The sequence below is a fragment of the Megalops cyprinoides genome, chromosome 13 (genome assembly GCF_013368585.1).
Source record: "Megalops cyprinoides isolate fMegCyp1 chromosome 13, fMegCyp1.pri, whole genome shotgun sequence".
In the NCBI taxonomy this organism is placed as follows: Eukaryota; Metazoa; Chordata; class Actinopteri; order Elopiformes; family Megalopidae; genus Megalops; species Megalops cyprinoides.
The window spans coordinates 10,493,524-10,518,722 of NC_050595.1; the positions used below are offsets into that span (position 1 = coordinate 10,493,524).

The window sequence follows — 25,199 nt, forward strand, 5'->3', positions numbered from 1 at the left end:
TTGAGGTTGGTGGGACCTTTAGTTCGGTTAAGAGGAGAGAATAATCTTACTGAAATGTTGAAGTTGATAAATTTCCACATTTGAAAACTGGGAGGTCATCTAAACAGGGTCAATCAAGACAAATCTTTAGTAAAGTCACAAGGTTAAGGGGCTGGATAAAACACACCCATAGACGAGACGTTCCTTCTGGGCTAGCCACGAGTTACGAGGATATTGACATAATTAACCTCACATACACTACAACAGATTACAAGGACAACTTTGCAAAAGGCTGTTTTACTTCGACATGATATGACCAGACGTGTACGATTATTCTCCATTAAAAGAATACACTGGCACCCAGTAACAGCTTAATAAGACTAGCATGACTCAAAGAGAAATGACTGTTTGTACTAGGTCCAGTCGACTATGTCAGCTCCACATTTAACAGGCTCAAGTAACCTCTGTGCTGTGCTGCCCTGTTCACTGGAATATCCGCTTAAACTGAGGAGCCAGCCAGTGCAAACTGCCCTCTTTTCCACTGCTGCAATCCAAAGGCAGTCATTCAAATCTCAAAGCTAAGTCAAGCTCAAAGCACCTGTCAAACACATTTTGAATACCAATATTCACATTAAGTAACTATGCCTTACAGATACACACACCCAGCACAGGCAATAAACAGACAGCAACGGTAATATGAAGCTGCTGGTTACGGGTGCAATAACGTGCTTCTAGCTCATGAGTAACAGACTGTGCTTGATGGCTTGCTGACAAAAACAACACCAGCTGCAGCTTGTTCTGGGACAAACGCAGAGACAGCGAGAGAGTTCAGTTCTGAGGCTGCTAAAAAGGAGTAACCACACTTACTCTGGGTCGAGACAAATTTGACCATTTGCGGCTGACGTGACATGTGTTACAGTGTGCTGAGATTACCTCACCATACCAATAATACAGCAGCTGAATATATAAAATGTTTTAATATAGTGTACTTATAAATCCATCCATGGCAGCTTCGCATGTTTATTTTTATATTGAGAAAAATGCATATGCTGCTCTGGCTTGTGTTCTGAGGCCGCGCTAATGATGGACGCTGTGTGAGGCCACAACAGGACTGTTGGGGGGGGGGGCAGCACTCGGGAGTGTTTAGCTGATTTGGCAAAGGTCCTCCCTGTCGCAGCAGAGCGCCCCCTCCCCCCCACCCCATTCGGGGAGTGGTTGGGGCAGCCGCACGCCTGCGCCCCGCCCCGCTTCCCCACACTGGCAGGCCTCGAACCCCCGACCTGCGTCATCTGTGGCCTGCGCGTGTGCGAGGGCGGCCCGCGACCCGCGTCCCGCTCGTCCGCGTCCCCGTCACCCCGTCCGCTCCGAGCCGTGCCAGGGCTGAGGAATCGCAGGCTGCCATTATGCACAGAGAGGGCCGGGAGCCCGTTCCGCAGCGGCGTTTCGGGCCGCGGCTGCAAACTGCCGACCCGCCTCCCTCACACAGCACAAATCAAGTCGGCGCATCCAGTCAAGCTGGGGGAGTAATGACAGAACAGAGAGTGGGGTATTTTTAGCCTCTAGAGCTTTTTTCTATGGAGATTACTCTTTTTTCTGTGCCTCCTGGACCCTGACAAGAGAGACCCTAAGAAGCTTTTACTAATTGTGTAGCATTTCTCCTTTTATCAGTGCTGATAGTAGAGCCCCACAGGAAAGGGCATTCCTGTAATAGGCTGTAATGGCTGCATTGCCATGTTTGGTCTAGCCTATATTGGTTGTTCCTATCTTAACTGCTAAAGCTTTTGGCTTCAGGCCACAGAGATCTGTGACACAGAAGAAGTGGACACCTGCTTCCACGCTTAAAGCAAGAGCCTCATTCTTAGGATAATGTGTACTTCTAATTGCAGTGCCTTGTGCTTCAAAGATACTTGCATCTTCAGAACAGCCACCCTCTCTGGGATAAGCAGTCTTGTCTCCTCACAACTCAAATGTCTCCCAAACCAAAGCTGACCAGCGACGATACATTTATGATGAATGACTGCTGCACGGTGCCTCTAGACCAGAATAGAGCAGCTTGCGTGGTTTTGGAGCAGGACCTTGGATGGGTCAGTGAGGATACTGAATGGATTGCTACCCTGGCAGAGTGTATTTGGGCTAGTGACAAAACAGAAATTGTACAAAGCTGGGCAATCCCACAGAATGGAAGAAGTGTCACAGCAACAGCAGGATCAATGCAGAAGACTCCCTGTGCAATATGGTTAAGGCTGTAATCTGCAACCTGCTTCTACTTCCACCTGGTTCTCATAGTGGAAAGGGGGGCTAGTTCACTCCAGTTCAGATCACACCAAAGAGGATGGAATTCCTTTGCCAGATGTAAACCAATGAAAAAAGGGTACCAAGGGTTATTGTGGTGATGGTTTGTCTTACACACTGTGTTGCCAAGGAGAGGTCCTCCAGTAAAGAAACGTTGCTTTGGTCAGGCTGGAGAAGGTACTACGATGAAAGCAGAAAGACTCCCTATGGGTCCATGCAGGCGCAGAATTATCTCTCAGAAGGTTACATTAACCATGTGTTTACATAACCCTGGCAAGTCCCCCCTATCTGAGCCAGGGTGATCCAGGCTATCTGCGTCTGTCAGGAGCAGTCACTGATCAGTTCCCAAGCGATCGTTAAGCGCTAATTAATCACTGCTGCTTTGACTGATGGCCGGTGGCTCCGACTGACGTCCCTGACACTTCTGCCTCAGTCCTGACAGGTCAGAGGTGCTGAGCTGAGAGCTAAATGTAGAAACCGTGTTATCACCCCAGTGCGAGGCTGACTTGACCAGAAGTAATTAATCTGTCAAAATGGAGACTCGTCCAACATGGTCAGGAGACGAACAGGCAGAGAAAGAGCAGCGACAACTACAGCAGATTTCCACAGAGAAAATGAAGCAGGAAAACACCACTGCAAACACTGACATCTCAATATGACTTAAGTGAGCAAATACCTTAATATATCAAAGTCAGAGGTTATCCTTAATGCGCTAATCTGCAATGTGGCTTCCTGATCTATTGTTCTATGTGTTTGTGTGTTCAACAGCTTTTCAGGCTGACCTCTGTGCTGTACATTAGATTTCTGTAAGCAGCTCTGCTCAACAAATCCTCAACATGACTTCATCAAGAGCTGCCTTTGATATATGTATTTTTTAAAATTCCAGCCCGGCTTTGCCTGGTGCCTGAGGCGTTTTGCTAGATTTCAAATTCAATGTTTCAAAATATGCCATCAACTCTTAATTTAGAAGTAATGGAAAAGAAGGCTTTCTTTGATATATATGTTTTCTGTTCACATTTCACATTACAGACTGTGTGGGCTGGTGTTTTTCTTCCTGCTAATGAAATGCAGACCACATCCCGACCTCCACCCCACCATTTTAATTAAATGAACTTTTATTGTCAGGACAATGTTGCCATCATAAAATGAGGTGCCAAAAGATGAGGTGTTACAAATGCGATAATGAATGCATTGGACAAACTCACCATAAGTGTCAGATTTTAACATGAAAGTATTTCCCTCGGTTTTACTTAGAAAGTCTTCTGGCAAAGTGCTTCTAAGAACAGACTTTTTTTTTTTTGGAAGAGCAAAATGTATTTTAGAAGATATCTCATTCTAATGCAAGGCAAGGGGGCGTCAAAAAGAACAAAGCATTGTCTCTCTTTTTGCAATTCAGGGCCGGTGTGCTATTGCCTTCTTAACTCTCTCCGCTTAATTTGTGGAACAAGTCTATTTTCTCGGCTTCCCGCATCGAAACATACGGCACACACCTATTTGCGCACAATGTTCCCGTTATTCCAAACTGCACAATGACGCTGTTGTTTGGCACTCCATCATCAGCACGTCTGATAGACGAAAACTTTGATGGAAACTGAGTTAAGAGGTGCTGTAGATAGAACGGGCGCACGTAGTAGCACCGTTATCTCTAAGCGTCTAGAGATAAGTGCGTTCAAACAAGTCCCGTCGGGCGCGTGTGTGCGTGTGCATCTCAACAGAGGAAAGAAAAAAACATGACTTCCCCGAACGATTTCTCCTTTTTTTGCTCGGTTTTGTTAAAGAAAAATAAAACAACTGCGCAGATAGGATTGCGGAAGACAGCGAGATGGTGCCTCTTAGTGTTTTGCCTGTTACAGACGGCATCCCACATCCAACGAGCAACTAATGATTACAAAGTAATCAGGCTCACAAACTCACCCAGTAGGAAACTTAAACGAACAAACGGCAGGCTCAGGACTGTAGTGGAATTCTTGACCTATTTCTTGTTGTTTTGTTCTGTTTTATAGCCTTAGCACATAGTTATTGTGTTTCTCACGATAAAAGGGGTGGGTGAAATGTGTCTGTATTTCAAAGGCTGAGCTGAAATTCCTTTTCACATTTAAAAGCCGCTTTTTAGCGATTAACATTCCCTGAGCTCGGCAGAGGTATTTTCGTCTGAACACTTTGGCAACAACTTGATTCAACAGACAGCAGTATCATGGTGCACTTCTGACGAATGAAATGTAACATAAGCAGTTGGCAAAATTCTTATTTTCTCTTATTAAAATCTACAAGCATTACAGCCCATAGTCTCCATTTTATTGCGGAAACCAGTTTCTTACCAGGGGAAAAAAACTAACCTCATTTTCCTGGCACAGACTAGGTGACATTCAGCCCAATTACACTGTCTAATGTACTGCCTATAATTATAAAGCGCTTGTGCCGTTCAATGCTTACAACATGGCCGTCCGCATGCCACTGCACAGTCCCTTTAAAACTGACAGCTATTTCAGAATTCTTTCTTCCTTTGATGAAAAGAATGAAAAGTTTTAAACAAAGAGCCAGTGTTCTCTCCATACAAAACAAGCCATTGAGTTCATTATCAAGAGAAAGGGGATTCCAATTGTCCCAGCACCAAAACTCAGCTGTACAAAATGGTCTATTTGAATTGGAAAAAAATACAGTTTCAGCATAAAGGTTTATACATATGAAATAGACATACAATCCACCTTGGCCTAAACACAAATACTAGAATACTAGTATACTAGTCCTCTCTATCATGAAAATGTCTATGAACATTAGGATGTTGCTGAAAAGATATAAAGGGATATGAGTATTTAATGCAATGTGTGTATATAATGTGTTCAATATGAAAAAAATGTTTGTGGGCACAATATAAACATACCACATCATGTGTCCCAAGGTCTGTTCACCTCATCACTTAGTACTGTTGTTTATCTCCACAGCTAGGCTGACAACAGCTTACTCTCGCAGTATAACCCACTCTCTTTCAGAGATAACGGACGAAACACAGAGCCTGGGAAAACAAAGGAGCAGCATGGCTTCCAAGGAAAACAGCTAAGAACATTACGTACTGTATTTACCGACCCTTCTGCTTATTCTTTAGGCTCTCTCTCTCACACACACATACAAAAGCGGTAGTTTCCAAATCTCCAATCCAATTGGGAGGAGAAAAAAAACTGAAGACAAAGCCCATCCCCACCTCCTCCACAATGACCTTTGGTGGTTACACCTACTTGAGACATCTCTCTCTTCCTCACACACAGCAGAAGAGATCACTTCAGACCTTCTAAAGAGACAATGACTCTCTGTGAGTTTGCTCTTGCCCATCCTCTTCCTTTTGTTCCTTCACAAAACTACTCACATGTTCTGTTCCAGTACTTTTTATCTTCACCTTGAGGACATACTTCAGCCCCAGGACATTTGTGAGAACAACCGGTTAAGCATCTGTATACTGCTTAAATTCTGTCAGCCTTGAGGAAGAAAACAGGTCTATACCAATATCGTGGTAATTTCATCTCCAGTTACGCGCAAAAGCCTTTTTTTTTTTTTTGGACCGCAAGAAGGTTTGAAGAGGAGGAATGATTTATAGTCATCTCGGCTTTCTGCCTGCAAACTTTCAAAGCATGATCTGAATCTGCAGTAAGAGATTAATTGGAAGTGACCTAAAGAAACGTCAGCCCCAGTCAAGAGAGATGTATTAGCCCTGACCTTTACAAGCAACATCTGAGAAGTTTTCCTGTTGAAAACTATTAAAGAGCCATTTGTGGCAGTCATCTTATAAAACCTGCATCTTCCTTTAGGAAATACAAAAGGCTATGCGGCATAATAAAAATATACAATTTATGTGAAGTCAAAAATAGAGGCCTTAACAATTGTTGGGCTTTGAGCTGAGCTGTTTCAGCTCTCTCTGACTCATTCTCTCTCTCTAGTTCGACCAGATGTTTGTGGGTATTTCACTTCTCATCAATGTTTTCGTATGATGGTAAAGCATATTTCCCTTGGTTGTCTTATATGACTTCAACACCAATGGGTGATTTTCGCTGTAGTAAGAAAATGAGGTGGCGGCGCATTATGGTTAACACAGTCTTCTGTCCTTTAGCTTGGTTACACTTTTTCTAAATGTTCCATATGAGGAAAGGAATGCATCAGTAGCCTCACAGACCTGTCCAACAATCATGTGCATTTCTGGCATGGAAACACAGTGTATCGACTGTAGATATCGTAAATGGTCACAGGTGAGCTTCAGTTCGGGAAACAAATGACTGCAAAAATATATTTCTCTCAGGATGCAACAGAGGCATGTACCTTTGCATGGTTCTCTTTGGAAAGCACCTATCACCGGATGTCACGGTGTGATACATCAACATTATACTGTCCCCTTGATCCTCCCCCTGTGTCCAGCGGACACTACTAAAGGGGCTTTCAAACTGTTCCCATTCGTAACATCTCAGGCCACTCAAATCTTCATTGTCTCATCACACTACTGCCATATGACATATCTTCTCTGTGCAGACCTGTGTTCTGCTGACAGTAGCTTGTATGTTTCTACCCCTGTATTCCACACCACAAATGCTCCTACTGACTGAAGCTTGTTAGCAGCAACGATCGCTGATGTGAAGAGGAAGAACAGAGTGGCAGAAAGGATAGAGAGACAGACAGAGAGGGTGAGGGAAGAAAAATGTGTGTGAGAGCGGACACCGTGTGCAGACTGAACGCTTAAAATGGACACAAGGCTTAGCCTGAATGTCGTTTATTCACTGACCTCCCACCCTCTATCCCACTAGGCTGCAGTGACAGCTGGATGTGGCTACTGGTACAGCAGCCAACTGGTCACCCACAGGAGCGATTCATACATCAAATGGGAAAAGCAGGGATAGCTTTGCAGGAAGGATCGCTTGCTACTTCTGCTTTAAAAATCTCCATCATCTCTCTCTGTAAAACTATAAAACAGGACATTTTTTCAACGCTGCAGTTATTTCTGTGCCAAAGTCAATTTGTTCTTTTACTATTTCTCAAGGAAAAAAAACGTTACTGTTAAATACATTTCCCGACTTTGAAAGGTGAAGTAAAGGTCAAGCAGTTTTTAAAGCAATTCACTCCCTAAAATGACAAAATAATTACAGGGAGATTGTTCCTCTTGTTTTAACAAGCTAAGGGTCTTGGCTGTGATTAATAATTGTGTTTAATGCAATATGTAATTAAAAAATATTCAAAGCCTACATCTAATAAATTATAAAGCTAGACTCTCTTCATCCATTACCATTCAAATACTGTTCCCAGTGAGGCTTCATGGAGACCTTTCATAATGACACTATTGAAGCTGAATGATTCATCACTCAATAAATAGTTCAGACACAATACATGACAACAGCAAGTAACAATGTTATATTTGCAGGGGTCTGTGGTAAACAGTTAGCCCATGTCAAAGGTCATCTCCAAGAGGTGTTGGTAACTTCCTGCCCACACACATAGGAGAATGTTGGCTACCAGCTGACTGCTGTTTGAGGAGGAGGCTATTAATAAACACAGCTACTGTCCAAACACAAGGTTTTTAGTGAGAAACCTGTGCACATTCTCCCATTCATTCCAAGGTTGTGACAGTTTTCTCACAGAATGGTTGCCCAGGATCCTCTATCCCACAGTCCCCAGAGTTTTTGCTAGTTTCAACATAAACACAAACCCCTGGCCAGGCCATCCAGATGGCCCTGTCTCTACCAGTAACAGTTTTCCGCAGCAAAGGCTCAAGGGATACGGCCTTACCCAGGCCAAGAGTACAGAGGGTGTGGGCGGCGCAGCCAAATTCCATACTTTTTCAACTTTCATTTTCTAAAGTCTCAATGTCAGGCACAACAGGGAATTCAGCGCCTGAGATCCTGCAGATCTGGCATCCTTGTGTGTTTACAGTATCTTTTTTTACATTTTCCCCTTCCTTTCCTCTGAAGTCTTTTTTTCTATTGACTCCACATATTTTTGACCTATCCTGTGAGAAACCTGGACAGCACAGTGGAGATAATTACCTCTGTCTACTTGAGAGGAAAACGTGCCATGTTAAAGCCATGCTAGATGACATACCTTCTTCCAAACGGAGAGCTTGCGCTCTCTCATCTCAGGACAGGTTCGATGCCAAAGAGTGGAAATATTTGGGAGGGAAGGAGGAGGGAGCAGAGAATTAACCCAATTATAGGCTTTAAAGCCCGGCCCAAAAGAAGCGTACCCTTAGCGGTGCTGACGGATCGGGGCTCACACTTTTACAGGCGAAAGCCGGCCTCCCTCTTTTTATCGAGAATAATGACTTCCACAGGCCTTGCCGCATCTCCAAAAACAGTTCCTAAGCCCATCTTTTCATTCTCCCACGAGTTTCAGTGTAACGTTACGCGATTCTGTGGTTATTCTATCAACTGCTGCTCTAAGAAGACAGAGGAGATAGCGATCCCCTGGCTACACTACGATTCCAGCGCTGTGGAGATGCCAGACCTTCCTCACTACTCTTACTGTACAGACACGAGCACGCTGCTCTTCTCCAAAAACAGCGCTGTGCACTGTCAGATTTTCCCATAAATCCACCCTTGGTGCCTTTTAGCTGTGTGGCTGTTTCCATTCAAAGCAGGACTGAAGGCCGATCTGACAAATGAAATGACATTCCTGCCCTAATCTTCTACACATGTCAGCATCAGGTGCTGCCTTTTTGCAGGGTTATTCGGTTATTCCTCGGAGTGTACTTGAAAAGTTAACAGCGGGATGTGCTGCCTCATTTGGAGGATACTGTGGCCGTCAAAACCCTCACTAGCACCAACCGGACAGCAGTATGCACCTTGTAAAAACCTGAGAGCGATTCTTGTAAAAATGAAAAAAAGGGCTCAATCTTGAAATCGCAAGAGAAACCTCCATCAAAAATACCACCTCCTACCCCACAAGACACTAAAACTCCATCTGCTGCTCCCAAACGGCTCACGATAATAACATTTCAAGGTGCACTTGCAGACAGGGTATGAAGGCAGAGCTCTGATGGGGGATTTGGCTCTGAAGGTCGTGGAGCGGAGACGCTACCAGAGAATTCCCCCAGGGCAATGGCCTTTTGATGTCTGTGCAGCCACTTCCCCGTCCTGGGCAAGAGGCCCTGCACCTGAGTGCTCTGCCCCATATATATGAGAGAGAGAGATTACACTCTGCTCTGACACAACACAACATTACAGTCAAACACACGGTCTCTCAGACGCAGGTGAGTCAGTGAAGGTCACAAGCAATATACGGGGGAGTCATCCAAGTCATGTCAAAATCACAGTAAAAGTGTCCTTTTTGGACTCTTCAGTCTCTCAGCTTGCTGATATTAGCCTCTGCTTCAGGAAAGCGTCAAGGCTGCGTTTTAATGTGGTCCCCTGCTTCAGTTCAGCATGCAAACTGTGTTTCAGCAAGCAAGTCCTGTGCTTTAGCATGCAGTGTTTTCACAGGAAGGTCGCCTACTTCAGTATCCTGGAAGGGTTTTGTTTCAATAAGCAATTCCTCTGATTCATATGCTGTGTTTTTAAAAACAGGTCCCACGCTTTAATAGTATGTGCTGTGTCCATTTCCATATGAATCATGCACAACTACCCCACACAATTCTTGCGGTGTACTGCTATCACTATAGCGAGGGCATTATTTACATGTTTCACTCAGATTGTGATCCTGGCTCAGAAAGTCTCACACACAATAAAGTCCCTCTACTAAAAGCTTTTGTAGGAAAATACAAAAAAAATTACAGTATAAAGACAATCTTCAATAAACACTGAATTGATGAATTTGTGAGTTTTTAATTTGTAGAGTGTCAACTGTGAGAAGTGTCAAGCATATGTTCAGTTGGGGGACTGTGTGTAATGACTTAGCAGTCTCAAAAGGTGTCACAGGTAACACTTGGCCAGACATCTGTGTGTAGGGAATGGAACATTAAGAAACCGTCCTTGGTGCAGAAGCTGGCAGCAACGTAGCCATCATAAATTCAGTGACCCACAAAACTGAAAATGAGGAGATTTTATAGGAAAGTCAAAATCCTTTACAGCCACACCATATTGAGTGGAAGACAGTACTGTGGGCTCTCTGCTAGCCCTCTGTTTGTACTTGAGAATTATTTCACCACAGTCTGGGTGACTTCCTCTGTTGTCTCCTATTACCAAGAGAGACTGAAAAAAAAGCCACTGTGTCATCTCTGCCCCTAAACGCTACAAGGGAGGACTGACACTCTGCATGAGCACTGGTAGACAAGGCACTTGCGTGTGAATCACAGAAAAGATGACATTATGGTGAGGTCATACCTGCCGCTCCTTCTGTTTAACAAACACCTGAACAACTGAAATGAGCTGAACCGTTTTAGCCTTTCAAGAAACACCTGGGTTTCAGGGAAAGTTTATAAAATGCCAGAAAGGTACAAAACTACCATGTTCATCGCTTTGGGGTCGACTGGCATGTTCATTCAACCATTTTTCCACAGTTTCATTTTCTACATAAATGTAGACAAAATGGTTTAGTTAATTAATGATCAACAATAGAAATAATTAATTTGGGGGTATCACAACTGTTTCATAACATCAAAATTGTTGACACACAATAAACCATATCAATCAACATATTATCAAGCATAGACAAAATTGGAAAGTTGTACTTTTATTCTCAGGTCTACACGATTATTATGGACACAGAGGGTTAAGCCAAACTGTCCTTCCTCGCTCTCCTGTTCCCGAACTCATTGGGTAGATTACATCACAGTCTGAGGAAACTCAGCCTCTCAATGGAACAGTCGATTACTCTGTACACTGTCTCTCACCCCAGCTGATACACAGACCCAGATGTTCCATGCTCCAAAGGAGAGACGGAGAGGGGAAGGCTTTCATTTTGAAAGCGCTTTGCTGAGCAGTGCTCATGAAGAGCATAAATAATAGAGGGGAGAAGCAATAAGCAATAAAAAGAACAAGGACAAACAAAAACGTGAAAACAAAAGAAGGGAGATGAAGAGAAGGAGAAGGGGAAAGAGCCAGAGGAAGAGGAGAGCCAGAAGAAAGGAGTACATACACAGCTACTCCTACACGCAGAGCAAAAACTCTTATCTCCAAAGATTCTAATGTTATGAAGTAAAGTGCTGCTGCCGAGCCACAACCTCCCACCACTGCCACCAGCACCCCTCCCCCTCCCCCCACACCCCTTTCTCAATTTAAAGAAAACAGAAAGCAATTAAGCTTCTAAATAGGGTGTACACAGGCCTGAGCGGAAGTGTGGGGAGATCAGAGACAAGTGTCCCGGCTTCCTGTCAGAGACACCCAGCCAGGAGAGACACACCCCACACATGTCAGAAGCATGTGTGTGTGTGTGTGTGTGTGTGTGTGGGCCACAGTATGAGATGGCCCAGTATGCAAGCACGTCATGTCACACCCTGAGGGACAGACAATGAGCACTCTGTACAGGATGGGAGTGTCTGATTTGTTCAGCTGTATTGACTGTACGTCTGTGTTCTATGTTACACGGTTGACATAGCACTGCTTTGCTTCATCTTGCCATTAAAATACCATTATTTTGAATTGGGGATACGTTCTAGGGCAACGCCAAAGCAAGAACTGTTTTGAATATGATGCAAGTTCTGCTTTCTGACCTGAGGCTCCCCTCAGAAATTCCCAACCCTTCCAACCTTTGGATTACAGCTGATCACACTCCCCCTTCTGTTCCGAGTCACGAAAAGACAGTCCTGCTGTGTAATGGAGACAGAATGGCCGGTGCAGAACACACAACTGTCTATGACGGAATGTTGGGGAGGGCGTGTTAGACATTATCTAATGGGAACAGTTACAGTAAGTAGTACGTACAGCAATATTGACTGTTACAATGACTCACAAAAACCACACCTGCTAAAAACTCTGCATGTAACCTGAAGTGCCTCAAATACCTGGAACGAGTGCAATTTTCTCACAAAACCTGTTCATCATACATATTTCTGCTGAATCCAACTTCCTTGAACAGAAGATCCTTTCGACCTGCACAGTCTTGCGATTAGCCCTAAGTATCTCGGTACTTAGCAGCCGCCCCTTCTCGCTCCAACCCCCTCCCTCCCCCGTCTTGTAACAGGTGCTGTGTCTCCCTTCCCACCGTCCTGATATGCTGGGAACAGTGGGCGGGAGAGGTGAGGGAGATCAAACGGCAGCCTGGGAGCAGCTGTGAGCAGGCTGCGTCTGCAGGGTCTTTACTGAGCACACGTTCACATTCCACAGCGTCGGCCTGGCCGGACTGAGCCAAGCAGAGTCCAGTTAGCAGCCACACCCCCCCCCCCCCCTCCCCCACCCTTCCACAGGCCCTAGGGAGGGAGGGGGCAGGGCAAGAGGGGAGGCTGCACCGTGGTATTTAGGGATAACCAAGCAGACTTGCTCCTAGGGGCATGGAGGTGGGGCCTCCATTGCCAGGAGGGTGGGTGGGGGGGGGGGGGGGGGGGGGGGGGTTGGATGCCACAGACAACCATCAATAAACCCCAGGCAGAGAGGAGACAGATACAGCGCAGCCAGGTCAGCTCAAAACAACACAGAGGCGATGCCCTGCTCGTCCCGGACCCACACTGTGTAATCACTCACTCCGAGAGGAGGCTTCAGCCTGCGACGGTACCGGCCTGTACGACTGTGAATGAAACCAGGCCGTACTCAGAGACACAGATCCTTTTACAGTGAGGGTGAAACACGCAGGGACTTGAGACGCAGACTAATTTCGACACTCAATGACTTAATTTCATAGGAGGTATTAAGTGTACTAGTACATGTAGATGCAATCAAGGACTCATACAGGAAAAAAAAAAACACTCAGTTTTTTCCCCAGCATTTCTACATGTGGCATGAAGCAGAAACCCAAATCTCGTTATATATTGACGCCTTTCAGAAGCATATAAAAACTCCAAGTTTCAACTTTTCACACAATAATTTATAAATAAGCCTGCAGTTTATAATGTAGGGCATCTAAAGGCCTTCATAAATTGTTCCAGCTCCAGCCAGTAATAGCCAGTTGACTTGCCCAATACAGATGCAATGCACCACATAAGTCCTGCTTGGTTTGTGCAGTTCCACACAGGCTGCTGAAGTCTTCCTGTGGGGTGCACTCGCTCATGCAGGGCCACAATGTCCCTGGCACAACCCTGGTTAAACCAGCCACAGCCCTAGCTGAATAGTTTGGCTAATTTTGGGCACTGGACGTTGTTCCTTTTGACCACTGGGTACACTGATTCTACCTCTCCCACTTTGACTGATGTTTAATTAATGTGGTTATATGTTCAGGTTTGTGACTGACTGCATCATTTAAAATCATAATGCCACCTCAAATCAATACATTTCTCCAGGAAGCAATGGTGTGCCAGGCAAACTCAAGAAGAAAGGAAAATTAATCCCTGGCTCCCCTTCTCAAAGTGGCCTGATATAGGTCAATCATTCCTACCCTCCTTTACAGCTGTATTTTACTATGGACATTAGCATCATGCTTTTTAAATGACCTTTAACAATTCTATCAGTTCAAACCAAACATGACTGGGAAAGCTGTATTTCAAAGCCATTTGGTTTAGTGGGCTGTGATCCCCTCTGAAGGCAATAACATAACAATGATTTGAGGTCACAGCACACAGTCCAAACAGGAGTTCCCAGCATATTATCTGCAAGCTCTTGCTCACCAATTACACCTCTCAACTGGATAATGTAGACCTTGTCTCCTCCGCAACCTCTCATTTTCTCAGACTCCTTTTAGATCCTGACCGCCGTAACAGCTCTCCATGTCCAAACAGTGCTGTGCCACACTGGTGGAGAAGGACCTAAAACCATGTTTGTGTGAGGGGAAGCTTCCACTTCCTATAACCCGCTATTACTGCAAATTAGTGTATCCCGATGGCGGGGAAATCCCATTCACCTCAACGCGTTATTTTAAGACATGTGTGATCAGCAGAAGTGTCACCGATTGCACCTTTTGCTTTTCCTGTTCGGTTGCCCCATCCGGACAATAATCTTGGGAGTTAGATGACACACAGCTGCACTCCTTTCACCCTTTTACATAATGCAAAATTAACCTTGGAAAGTTCTGAATGCTCAATAAGGAAAAACATTCCCCCTCTTGAACACAAAAAGAAACATTGTCATTTTCTTTCATTTTCTTTTTTTTTTTCAATTCGATCTTCTGCCTTCGCTTCAACCTGAAGCAGCACAGGATGAGGTTATCAGAGCACTGTGTGTGAATGGTGTAATAATGCATTGCGGGGTAGAGCTGAACCTTGAGTGAAGCGCAGCTTGAGGGCCGGCCGGTATTAGATAGATAAACAGTGGCTGAGGCAGACACACTTCCAGGAGTGTGATGACGGATAGCTGGGGAGGGAGAGGGAGAGGGCTGAAGGTCAGGGGCGAGTGGGTGAGTTTGGTCAGAACGTGCTGCACGGGCTGAGGCCCCCTCAGTGAGAAAATCTGTTTCCACTTAGTGCAGGAACTCCCCCTGCAACGCACTCAAATGTTACAGTGATTCCATCTTGAACCAACACTTCCCAACTGCAACAATTTGGCCAGGCAAAACACACTTCTTGCTGGTAGATAGCAATTAAGTAATTTACACTATTATTGTTAACATATTTGAGGGTGACAGAAGAGTAAATGAAAGGGCTTTTTGTAGATCAGTGAAGCCTTTATTGTCAACACTTTTCAAAGAAGTTGTGAAATCAAATTGCATTATATCTCTGATTGCATGTTGCAATTATATTCTACCCTTACAAGCCATACCATCTCCAAACCCCTGAATGATTTATTTGGCATGACTGTAACACTTCCTTTGGAGTTATACATGTGATCTATGCAAAAAAATCATCTTAAAACTGCAGTAACCTAAATGAAGAATAAAAGAGACTAAAATACCAATGAGTATGATAAGTTGAAGCATCTGTTTCCTTCATGTTTTGCCGTCACAAGCTGCATGTCCATTAGATTATTTTACGTACAGTTTACCCCATCATCAATAAGTCAAAAGCATGACCACAAACTCCAGTCTGATGCGCAAATGGTCATTCCAAGCTACTGAAAGCATGGTTTAGTGCATTTCCAAACCGCACAGTGTATAAATTAGGCCTGCGCTGCTTTTCGAATATGTTTCTGATAGCTTCATTGGCCAAGTATTCGAAAGCAGGACTGCAGAATAAATGGGCCTCTCTTTTAAGGCACAACAAGTCTTGCAAAGTTAAGGACTTTACTTGTTAAACGCACAAGTCCACCTGGTTTATGTAAAGGGCGGGATTATGAGGGTTTCACTGCCCAGGCAGGACATCTGTTCACGCAAGACATTAAACAAAAATTCAGAAACACATGATCCACAGAGAGGTCTAATTACTTCCCCTTCCCTTTCCAGTCCGACTCTGAAAGACAGCCTTTTCTCCTCATAAGAGATATGTCAAACACTAAACCATCTGGCCATCTTCCCATCCTATCCCCGATTTCCTGTCTACGTATAGTTTCCATGGATACAGGGGGACAGGACGACAGCACCTACAAAGCGGGTTCTGCGGCAAGCCAAGCCACAACTCCACGTGTCGATCACACTGAGGTTACCCGTCTCCTTTAATGAGCTTTGTCACATCCTCAATAGGGCTCTCTGTGCATGTATGTGTGTGCGTGTGTTTGAGGGAGAGAGGGGGAGAGAGAGAGGGAGAGAGAGAGAGAGAGAGAGAGAGAAATAGAGATGGACCAAGTAAGCGAGCTCCACGTGGCAGTGGAGGAGAGGGGGGGCAGGAGGGGCTGGCCCATACCCCACACAGGTGCCGAAGCTGCATTGAGGAGCCAAGCCCTGCCAGCCAAATAAGGCCCTGCTGCTGTTCTCATTAGGAGACGAACCACAGTAAACCCAGGACTCACGAGTTCCTAACTATCTTTAAATGGGAGCCAAAGGTGTGCCTGACCAAGTGGGCACGCGGCACACAGCACATTGCCTACCTAATGCTGAACTTTCTGCCCGTCAGCGGAAATCAGCTGACCCTCTGTAAACACTGGCCAGTGACTCACGCCACTGCTATTCTGTGGGAGGGAGACGTGCACGATGAGAAAAACGCGAGTAAAAAATATGACCGCTTAAATCCCTTGCTTTTGGGCAGCAGCAGTTCCCGGTTGTGAGAATTCTCGATTCCCGGGACGGACGACTGCAGAATGCGGCTGCTCCCCCCGCCTTCCAGATAATCAGCGTCTGTGAAATACGAGCTTCTTTTAAACGAGACTGCTTCTTTTGGTGCCTGGCGGTTACAGCTGGGACTACGGGTCGGACAGGAAAGTGGTTGCCCGTACTTGCACCGCATACATGCGAGGCTGGTTATATTGAGCGGGATCCATGCCATGAGGGAAAACAAAGCGCATGACCCAACTTAAAATCTGCTGTTTTCCTGCTCTACTTTCTGCTTGATATATAGCCACCCCGTAAAAGTAGGCTACATCTGTTAAACTATCTACCCATCCGAAGAGACCATATGCCCAATGTTTAAAATACAGATACGTATAGATTAACAAAAACACATACGGATATGGATGTCTATTTATACATATAGGCCTGCTTCTAAAAACATGGCTAAATATGTTATATTTTGTACAGGATCCCCATATTTCAAAACTGATTTTTGGCCAGTTTTGTGGAAATTGAAATGTACTTCCAGAGCCTGGTTTTTCCATCTGGGTGACCACAGAGCTACTGAACTCCCTGCCTACGTTTCCCACGCTGCTCTGTAACACACCAGCTCCGGGTGAAGGCCGGACGGGGGATGAAATCAGCCAAAGGCTTTTAAGCGGGCGGTCTCTGGCCATTCCCGTCGTCTGTATCACAAACGAGAGGAAAGCCGAAGGACGCGGTGCAACATGGTCCCCATTACCCAACATCCATTATTCAACAAGGGCTTTCAAAGAACTATTCAAGCTCACTTTTCCAATTCCTTCTGCATCACGTTTCCCATTTCCCATCAATCAATACTTTGCTCCATTCGGGCTGATGCATTGATAATCAGCTATAGGAGAAAGCAGTCTGCTAATTATCCCACTTATGTAACACAGCTCAGGCAAGTCACTTCCCTTCAGCGCACTTTAATCTCTCAGCCAATCGCCAAACAGAATGGCATCCTGTCTCTGGCTGTCTGGATATTAGCTGCAGTGTCTCGGGAGCAGCTACAAAAGAGTAAGTCCTGCTGACACAAAGGGACAACTATAAGATCCTGCCCCCCTGCCCTCCTCCCCCCCCCCTACTCTCAGTTAACTAAGGAAGTTCTTCACAACCGCAGCAGAAGCGGCAAACAAATAAATAAATAAATAAATAAATAAATAAAGTCGCAGTGGAGCAGGGGGGCATTTTAAAAGGAAAGGGAAGGCCTGCTTGTTATTGGAGCCGTAGAAGTCATTTCTGCCTTAAAGGTTTCCAGATGTGGGGACGGCTCTCGGGCGCGTGAGAGAGGAGCTTTTGTGCAGCGGGGACAGCCTTCCAGCTCCGAGACGCTCCCCACCTCCAGCCCAACACGCCCAGCCAGGAGCAGCTCCCTCCCTCTCCCTGCAGGAACAAACAGGCCCCAGCACGCACCGTGCATCTAAAGATACCCAACACAACAGCAGGAATGAAACTGCCCTGTCTCTTCTTAGCTGGAGATAAACAACCTCTCTATATATCTACATGTATTTACATGTATTGATTACGGTAGCCACACTTTCTGGATACATCGGGCTTACAGTCGTGCCTCGTGTTGATGGCTGGTTAGCCTCTCGTTTTGGATTTGTTGACCCTAAGAGAGCTAAAACAAACCCTGTGTCAGGCTTAATACTCTCGGCCTCCTATTGATCGGTTTTAGTGCTTATGAAAAGAGCAGCAAGCCCGCTGGAAATTGATTGAAACAACAATGGCAGCGGCGTACAGAGAGTGCACGTCCGGCAATACACTAACGCCGTGGGGCTAAATGTGCATATATATCATTTCCTGTTTAAAGCTGGCTTGACTTCACATCGAGCGAGTCACGTGACCAGCCCCATGTGGAAAGTGCAAAGAGAGACTGTGCAAATGTGAGACTCACGGACCAGTGGCAACGCTCCCCCAAAAAGCGCCTTCATCCAGCTCAGTTCTAGCATGCTCAATGTCACTACAAATCCCTTGGATTCTCACATTAAAATCAGAGGGAACTGCTGAGCCTCAGAGGAGGCAGTGAATCTAACTTTATTTAATGACATCTCGGAACCTGTTTTTGGTGGTGCTGCACAATTGACAAGTATGTCGGTCTAAAACAGAGTCACTAGTTAACAACCGATTCCTTTTTTCACATGACTGCGTCTCATTTGACCCTAATTTTAGGTGCAATGAAAAGTTTTAAGCTTTAAGTTGAAACCAATATTCAGTCCCTCTGCTGTAATTACCGTTTTTTTTTTCATGTAGGCCAGCCTCTGTTATGATTGAAATGTTTCCATGTGAAAAGAACAAGGATGAAATAATGCCTCAGCATTAGACACAATTAGGCCTAAGTAAAAAGCAATCAAATGCAGATGGGCGACTCTTTCTTAAACTGACAAGATAGTTCTTCGTAAAAACAGGTTCATCAAAAACAGGTTCAGGACACACATTAACAGTTCATAGGTAGGTTCTGTGCCTACGCTATTATTTGCTCACAAAGCTGCCATTGATTTAAACAGGACTCCATTTTGTTTATTCTAATTTCTTTTCATTGTGTGCCAGGCGGCCTTCCCTCCTCCATCACGGAACTGCGTTTCCGGGCGCAGACATGCTGACAAACAGCAGATTACAGATGGGGGAGCGGAGGGTTAGTCGCTGTTTTGTCCACTCAGTCCCTCTTCTCCTTGTTACGGTTTATTTTTTTTTTCCTCTCTCGACCGCGGTCCGCTCCGCTCGCGAAGTTCAAAAGAGAACAAAGGGGCATTGTGTGCCTGCGAAAATCCGTGCTTGGGCCGACGCTGGTAAGCCGCAAACAAACCCTAATTACAATGTACAAACACTGGCTTACAATCAATGAGCGGCACTGGGGAGTAAACCGTGGATAGAGAGCGCGTGGAGAAAGGGCCCAACTCACAGCTGGAGGGGAGGAAGCATGTTCTGCACAAACAGAGACGTTTCTCACCGCGGGGATGACAGACGCGCTACCTACCCCTCCTCTGGAGACCTCTCGCTCTACCCAGCAGAGCAGCCCTGGGAGACCGGCCTCAGATTCACGTTACTACATACACAACGCACAACGCCATGCTCACCTGAAAGACATTATGCAGTTTGAGGGGAAACTGCACTGATTTCCTCTCTAAAATCATACTCACGTCCATGCCCCCCCCCCCCCCCCCCCCCCCCCACCCCAGAATGACTAATGTGCAAAGCTGGCAAAAGTTTTTTTGTTAATTTATACAGCTGGATGTTTACTGAAGTAATTCAAATTCATGGCCCTGTGCCAAGGGTCCAATAGCTGTGCCCCACATGGGATATAAAACTTCCAACCTTTGGTTCATAAGCTTTAAATGCCAGCACCTTAAGAACTAAAAAATAATACTGCTCTTTCACAAATACACGCAACTGGCTCCTTAACCACTAAGGAGACCAGAATAAATAATAAACAATTGATCAAAAATGAATAATGCCATATTTAGACTGATCTATCTGCAGATGTGCTCTTTAAAATAAAAAGGACTGGATCAAAACATCTATCCATTAGCTCTGAGCAGGTAGAACTCTGAGCGATTCTCCTGCTACTGTGCAGTATGTGTGAGCCTGTTCTTGGAATATGTGATTCATTTCTCTGGATGGAACTGCACTACGCATTTAGCCCTCAAACATTCTTCCAATGCAATCCTACTTTCCAGCCAGAAAAGCTGTCAGATATGATTCACTCCCGAGTCGATTCTCCGATGAGGAAATCCAAGGTACGCTCTAACAAGACGGAAAGACTTACTGATGCTTCCCTGCGGTGTTACACGTCTGCTCTGCAGGGAAGTCGAATGCGTTTGGGGCAGGAGCGAGAAAGACCCCATCAATGCCGACATTCATTTGGGCTTTTTCGTAGGGCACGGTCTTGACGCGCTTTACTGGTTCATGCCGCTCCACATCATATCACACAGTTGACGGGACTTTGGGGCTGGGGAACTGCGCCAAGACTGACAGCGCTGCGAATCATTAAAATGCACCGGTTTGCTGTTCCTTTCCATTGACAGAAAGGTTTTTCTCAAGAAGACTAGAATAATGGCAAGCGCGGTGTAAGTGTAGCGCATCTCGGGAAACTTGGAAATCGGGGGCAATTTATCCCAGGAAAGTAATGGATCTGCATTGTGCCTAGTCGTGCCACACACACATACATATACACAGACATGCACAATCTATGTGGTAAGGTCTTCCTTCCACCAGCAGCAGACATTCAACAGAAAAACCCCATTGCTGATACAGATATTTTCAAATTGAAGATGAACACTCAAAGAGCAGCCACACTTCATAAAGATCCCTTTAGATCTCAGTACGTACAGGCCAAACCCTATTTCCATAAATATCATGCACACACAAGATTAACATATTACCTATTTCTCCTAGTCGACTCTTCGTAGTTCTACTACTCAGTCATTAAACCACTCGATGGCCTGACTGTTGTTTTTTATCACCAACTTTACAATTGTTCAAATGAACATTTGGGCGTTATGAAACCGCCCATAATTTTGTAAAGACACTGTGCAGGGGGGTATCATCATTTTGCAATATTGCACATCTTCCACATAACTGGCATGTTAGCCTGATACTGCCAGCTAGCTGCTTACCGTTGGCGTTCTTCCCGCATATCAGGTGCTCGTAGTGCTGCAGGACACCCCAAAGTTCAGCGTCGTTGTTTACGACCCCGTCTAACACTTCTGCTGTCACTGTGCTGGGGGGCAGCCCGCCGTCCGCGCTCTGTTGCCGCTCGGACATCAGAACCCTCGTGCCCACTTCCTCCACCAAGCACTCCATGCAGGCGGTCAAGCAGATGGCTGCGTACTCGTGGATGCGCACCGATATTCGGGTGTCCACCATCCAGCGGAAAAAGCGTCCCACAGAGAAGGTGAGTCCGCAGCGGGCGGACTTGCCTTTGCGCAGACACTCGCCGGCGCTCATGCTGTACAGGGAGATGGCTTTCACCGTGGCCGACACGCAGCTTTCCGCGAGTGCCCAGCTCAGCACCAGCCGGATAGCGCTCTGCACCTCGAAGCGGGTACAGCGGCAGTGCATTACGCTCAGCCTCTGGGCTTCTCTCGAAATCCTTATCAGAGCCCTTCGCATGAGAGTGGAGAGCCTCCGGACAGACTCAGTAGAGAAAGCGGCTCCTTTGCCCGAGACTTTGCGTAGGATTTTGCCCACCTCCTCGTCGGTCCAGGGGAACTCCTCCAGGTCCGGCAAACGGGGACACTTGGAGAAAATATCCTCGGGGTCCTCTGGCAGCACCGTGTTCACCGTGTCCCAGCTGTTGTTTCTGCTGTTCATGGAACCAGAGTAGTACCACCAGTTTCCCCGGTGAGGAGCGCTCATGAACGCCTGCGAGTTTGACTTGGAGGACGACAGGCTCAGAGATTTGTACGAGTCTTCTGCCCCATAGCCCGAGTCCAGAGTCAGGTCCTCCAAGGTCTTCATGTTGGAACTGCTCATCTCTGCCACGACTGGCGTTTCTTCCAGCCAAAACGTCAAAGCTGAGTGCCCAGAGACGGCAAACTTCACAGGCAATAAGCTCTGCTGTCTGGATCCTAGCTACGCTACTTCGCTCAACATCAACTGTACGTACTCAGGTTAATGATCGCATGCAGCATTAGCTAAAGTACAACACTTCAGTGCTCCCTTCACACAATTCCCTTGGTTTGGTGACGCTATGCGTTAAGTATAAACATCACAAATCACACCACGCACCCCAAAGCATGCCTCGTCCCTCGACTGCTTTACGAACCGCTGTTCCCCGGAGCCTCGCTTTCAGGCTATGCCTCAGTCTACGTTCTCATGTCAGTATCATGCTCCTTGTCAAGACTTCCAAGCGATTAGCTTGTCTCTACGTATATATACGTGACGTATTCCATAGGTATATCGCTACACAAACTAAATCTCATCCTGTAGGTGGTCCATGTGTTGGAAGTTTTGTAAATTCGAGGCTTGAGCTGTCGTTCGCGTGCGAACAGTTTAGTAGTCCTAATGACTTTTAACTGGCTGTGTACTGCGGAGTGTTAAAAGACTGGTACGTCAGCGCAGAACTTTATGTGCACCAATCAGGAGCTAACTGTGTTGTAAGAGCCAATCAGATCTGCGATGCTAGAGTTTACAACAGTCTGCAGTACTGAACTTTGGAAAGTGATGGAGAGAAGTACGATTCTGGAAATCAGTTATTTTATTGCATATGTAGTTATGTGCGAAGTAGCTAAGGTTAAAAAATAGTGGTAACTAGCACGGGACATATCTTCCGAAACAGAGCGAGTGCTAGTATTACCAGTTTTCCTTGTCCCTTGAGGATAATGGTGGTAGGAACACAGGACTGTATACATAATGCATACCAGCAGTCTGTGAAAAAAAGTAATGCTTGTGAACGTGCCGAATTATTATGCCATGGTGTATTTTTAGCCAATGTCCATTCTATGAATACAGCTCTTGGGCGTCCAACTGAGGGAAATGTCACTCAAATACGTGAATTGTTTGATTCCCCCCAAATTCGGGTAGGTGTTTGTGGGCACAGAATATAATAAAAACAAAATATTGTGTCAGATTTAAAGCTTACAATTTTTATCTGAATAATAGCCCGCTAAGAATGTTTGGCTCGTATTTTGGTAGATTTTGTCACTGTTTATCCGAATTGGCACATTGGCATTGAAAATAAATTTGAGCTTGTCTTAGCTTGTTTTACTTAAGGAGAATATATAGGAGGGGCATGATATAAATTAATTATGTGTTAAGCCTATCAAACGTATTCTTACGTTGTCAAATTGTTATCGTTCTGAAATGATAGGCAATAGTCACTTGCCCCCCTCTGGAAAAGTATGGAACTGCACAGTGGTCCAAACGACAGATGAGTGCCGTACAGCACAAAAGACGGGCGGCGGAGAGTGTGTTCTATCCAAGTATGGGGGAACAAAACCGTCCAAACCTGTATGGTACTTTTGCTTAAAATTTTATTTCTAAAAAACAAAGATAAAACCATAAACAAAAAATCATTACATTCGTTAAACTTTCTACAAAAACAATTTCACAGAAATTATCCTTAGAATGTATATCCCTGTCTTTGTTTTCCATTTATATGTTTTATGTTTTAAATAGACAAATCCTCAGCTGTAGACAAAGAATGTGTAACCTGTATGGGACGAAAGAGGGGGTTTAGACAATCTTAGTCAGTAATATACATATACAGTGTATTTGTGCATATACACACTCGGAGAACTCATTTCGGCATTTGTTTCTGTCATTGATACACTGACACACTAACAATACTTTTCAACAACCAAATCATCAGGTAAAACTAATGACGACACCCTGGACAGAAACACAGCCCCCACTGGGTTCCCCCTCTTCTTACACTATCCCATACAAAGGCAATTTATCTTCAAGCCGTAGTGCGAGTGTCTGGCTGCTCATTAAACAAGGGCAATTTAACACGTGCCCTGTCTTTCAGTTTCTTTTATGTTTCTCATTTTCTTGCCGAAGGCATGAACAAACTAAGACAGGCCTGTGTGAACCCTCTCCTCCTCTTCTCAGGGGCACCACATCTCTTCTGAAATAGGTAAGGGAGCACATAACTTCACAGGCAGATGTACTGCAATAAGCTGGGACATGCTAAACCAGCAATGTGAAATGCTGGCCTTCTAGCACTGAGAAATCCTCAGCCTCTCTCTAAGTACTTGTATATGGAGTGTGTACGACATCCCATCTAACTATATAGGTGTAACCGCTCGTTGTTTGACAACCATTTTGGATTTGTGTAGTCCAACAAGGAACACAGCAAACCCATCAGGTTGGTCCTGCCAGTCCCTCCTTCCATGGGTCACTGTGTAGACACCCCCCTAGGGACTGCAGTGCGGAGATGGAGAGAGACAGAGCGCACGCAATGGGCGAAGAGAGCAAAAGCCGTTTGTGGAGTGGCAGCGTGGCTGACTGCAGCGTAAGGGTGTCTGTGTGCTGGTCTGACGGCATTATGTCAGTGTGATCCGACAGATGTAGGATCCATTTCAGAAACATCATGAATCTTCACTGCACTGTCCCTCTGCCACGCTTTTACACTGTGTTTTACCCGTTCTACTCCAAAGCAGACATATTAATACCTCTACATGGAGCATATAAGGGTGCACTCCCTGCAACAATACCCCCTGCGCATTTAATGCTTGAAGAGATATGCAAAATGTGTGTATTGTACCATTTTTTCAGGTTCTCCTCAATCAAATACAGTGACAGACACTATATAATCGGGCACCGTTAAAAAAGCACCAGCTACTACTGTATGTCAGTGTTCACTCATAGAAATCAATGTACAGACACTCATTGAAATACCCCCTGTCTGTAGAACTGCATCTTAGCATTTTTATACATTTTTTTTAGTTTGGTGGAAACAAGCAAAGCAACACGCAGGCCCACCAAAGATTGTCCATCAGTGTCCACCAAACCCTTAGATTTGCACAAAGAAGCAATGTCTACACTCCCTGCTTTTCTCTCTCAAATCACAGCATCATGAAACACTGTTAATATATATTTTTATGTGGTTTGAAACTCTTTTTCATAAAAAGCAAGAGTTTTTTTCATAGAAAACAGGTTACTCTTTTCAACAAACACAAACAGAAAACAACTGTCCAGCTTAAAAAAATCCTTCCTGCTAAAGACAGAAACATTTTTCGGAGTTCTTTAGTGGACGGACAGCAGCTGAAAGAGAACTCGTGGCGCCCAAAGGCCACATGCTGAGATGGCCGCTAAGCCTCTTTGTCCCAGCAAAA

General features: G+C 45.3%; 1 protein-coding gene across 1 annotated transcript in view; it reads right to left on the reverse strand.

Moving 5' to 3' along the window:
- Positions 1-22,414, reverse strand: part of LOC118788012 (ankyrin repeat and BTB/POZ domain-containing protein 2-like) — a 48,710-nt gene extending 26,296 nt beyond the window's left edge. Inside the window, exon 1 of the mRNA XM_036543829.1 lies at positions 21,036-22,414. Within this exon, the coding sequence (XP_036399722.1) occupies positions 21,036-21,894 (859 nt within the window). The 5' untranslated portion in view covers positions 21,895-22,414. The remainder of the gene's footprint in view (positions 1-21,035) is intronic.
- Between the last annotated feature and the right edge of the window lie 2,785 nt (positions 22,415-25,199).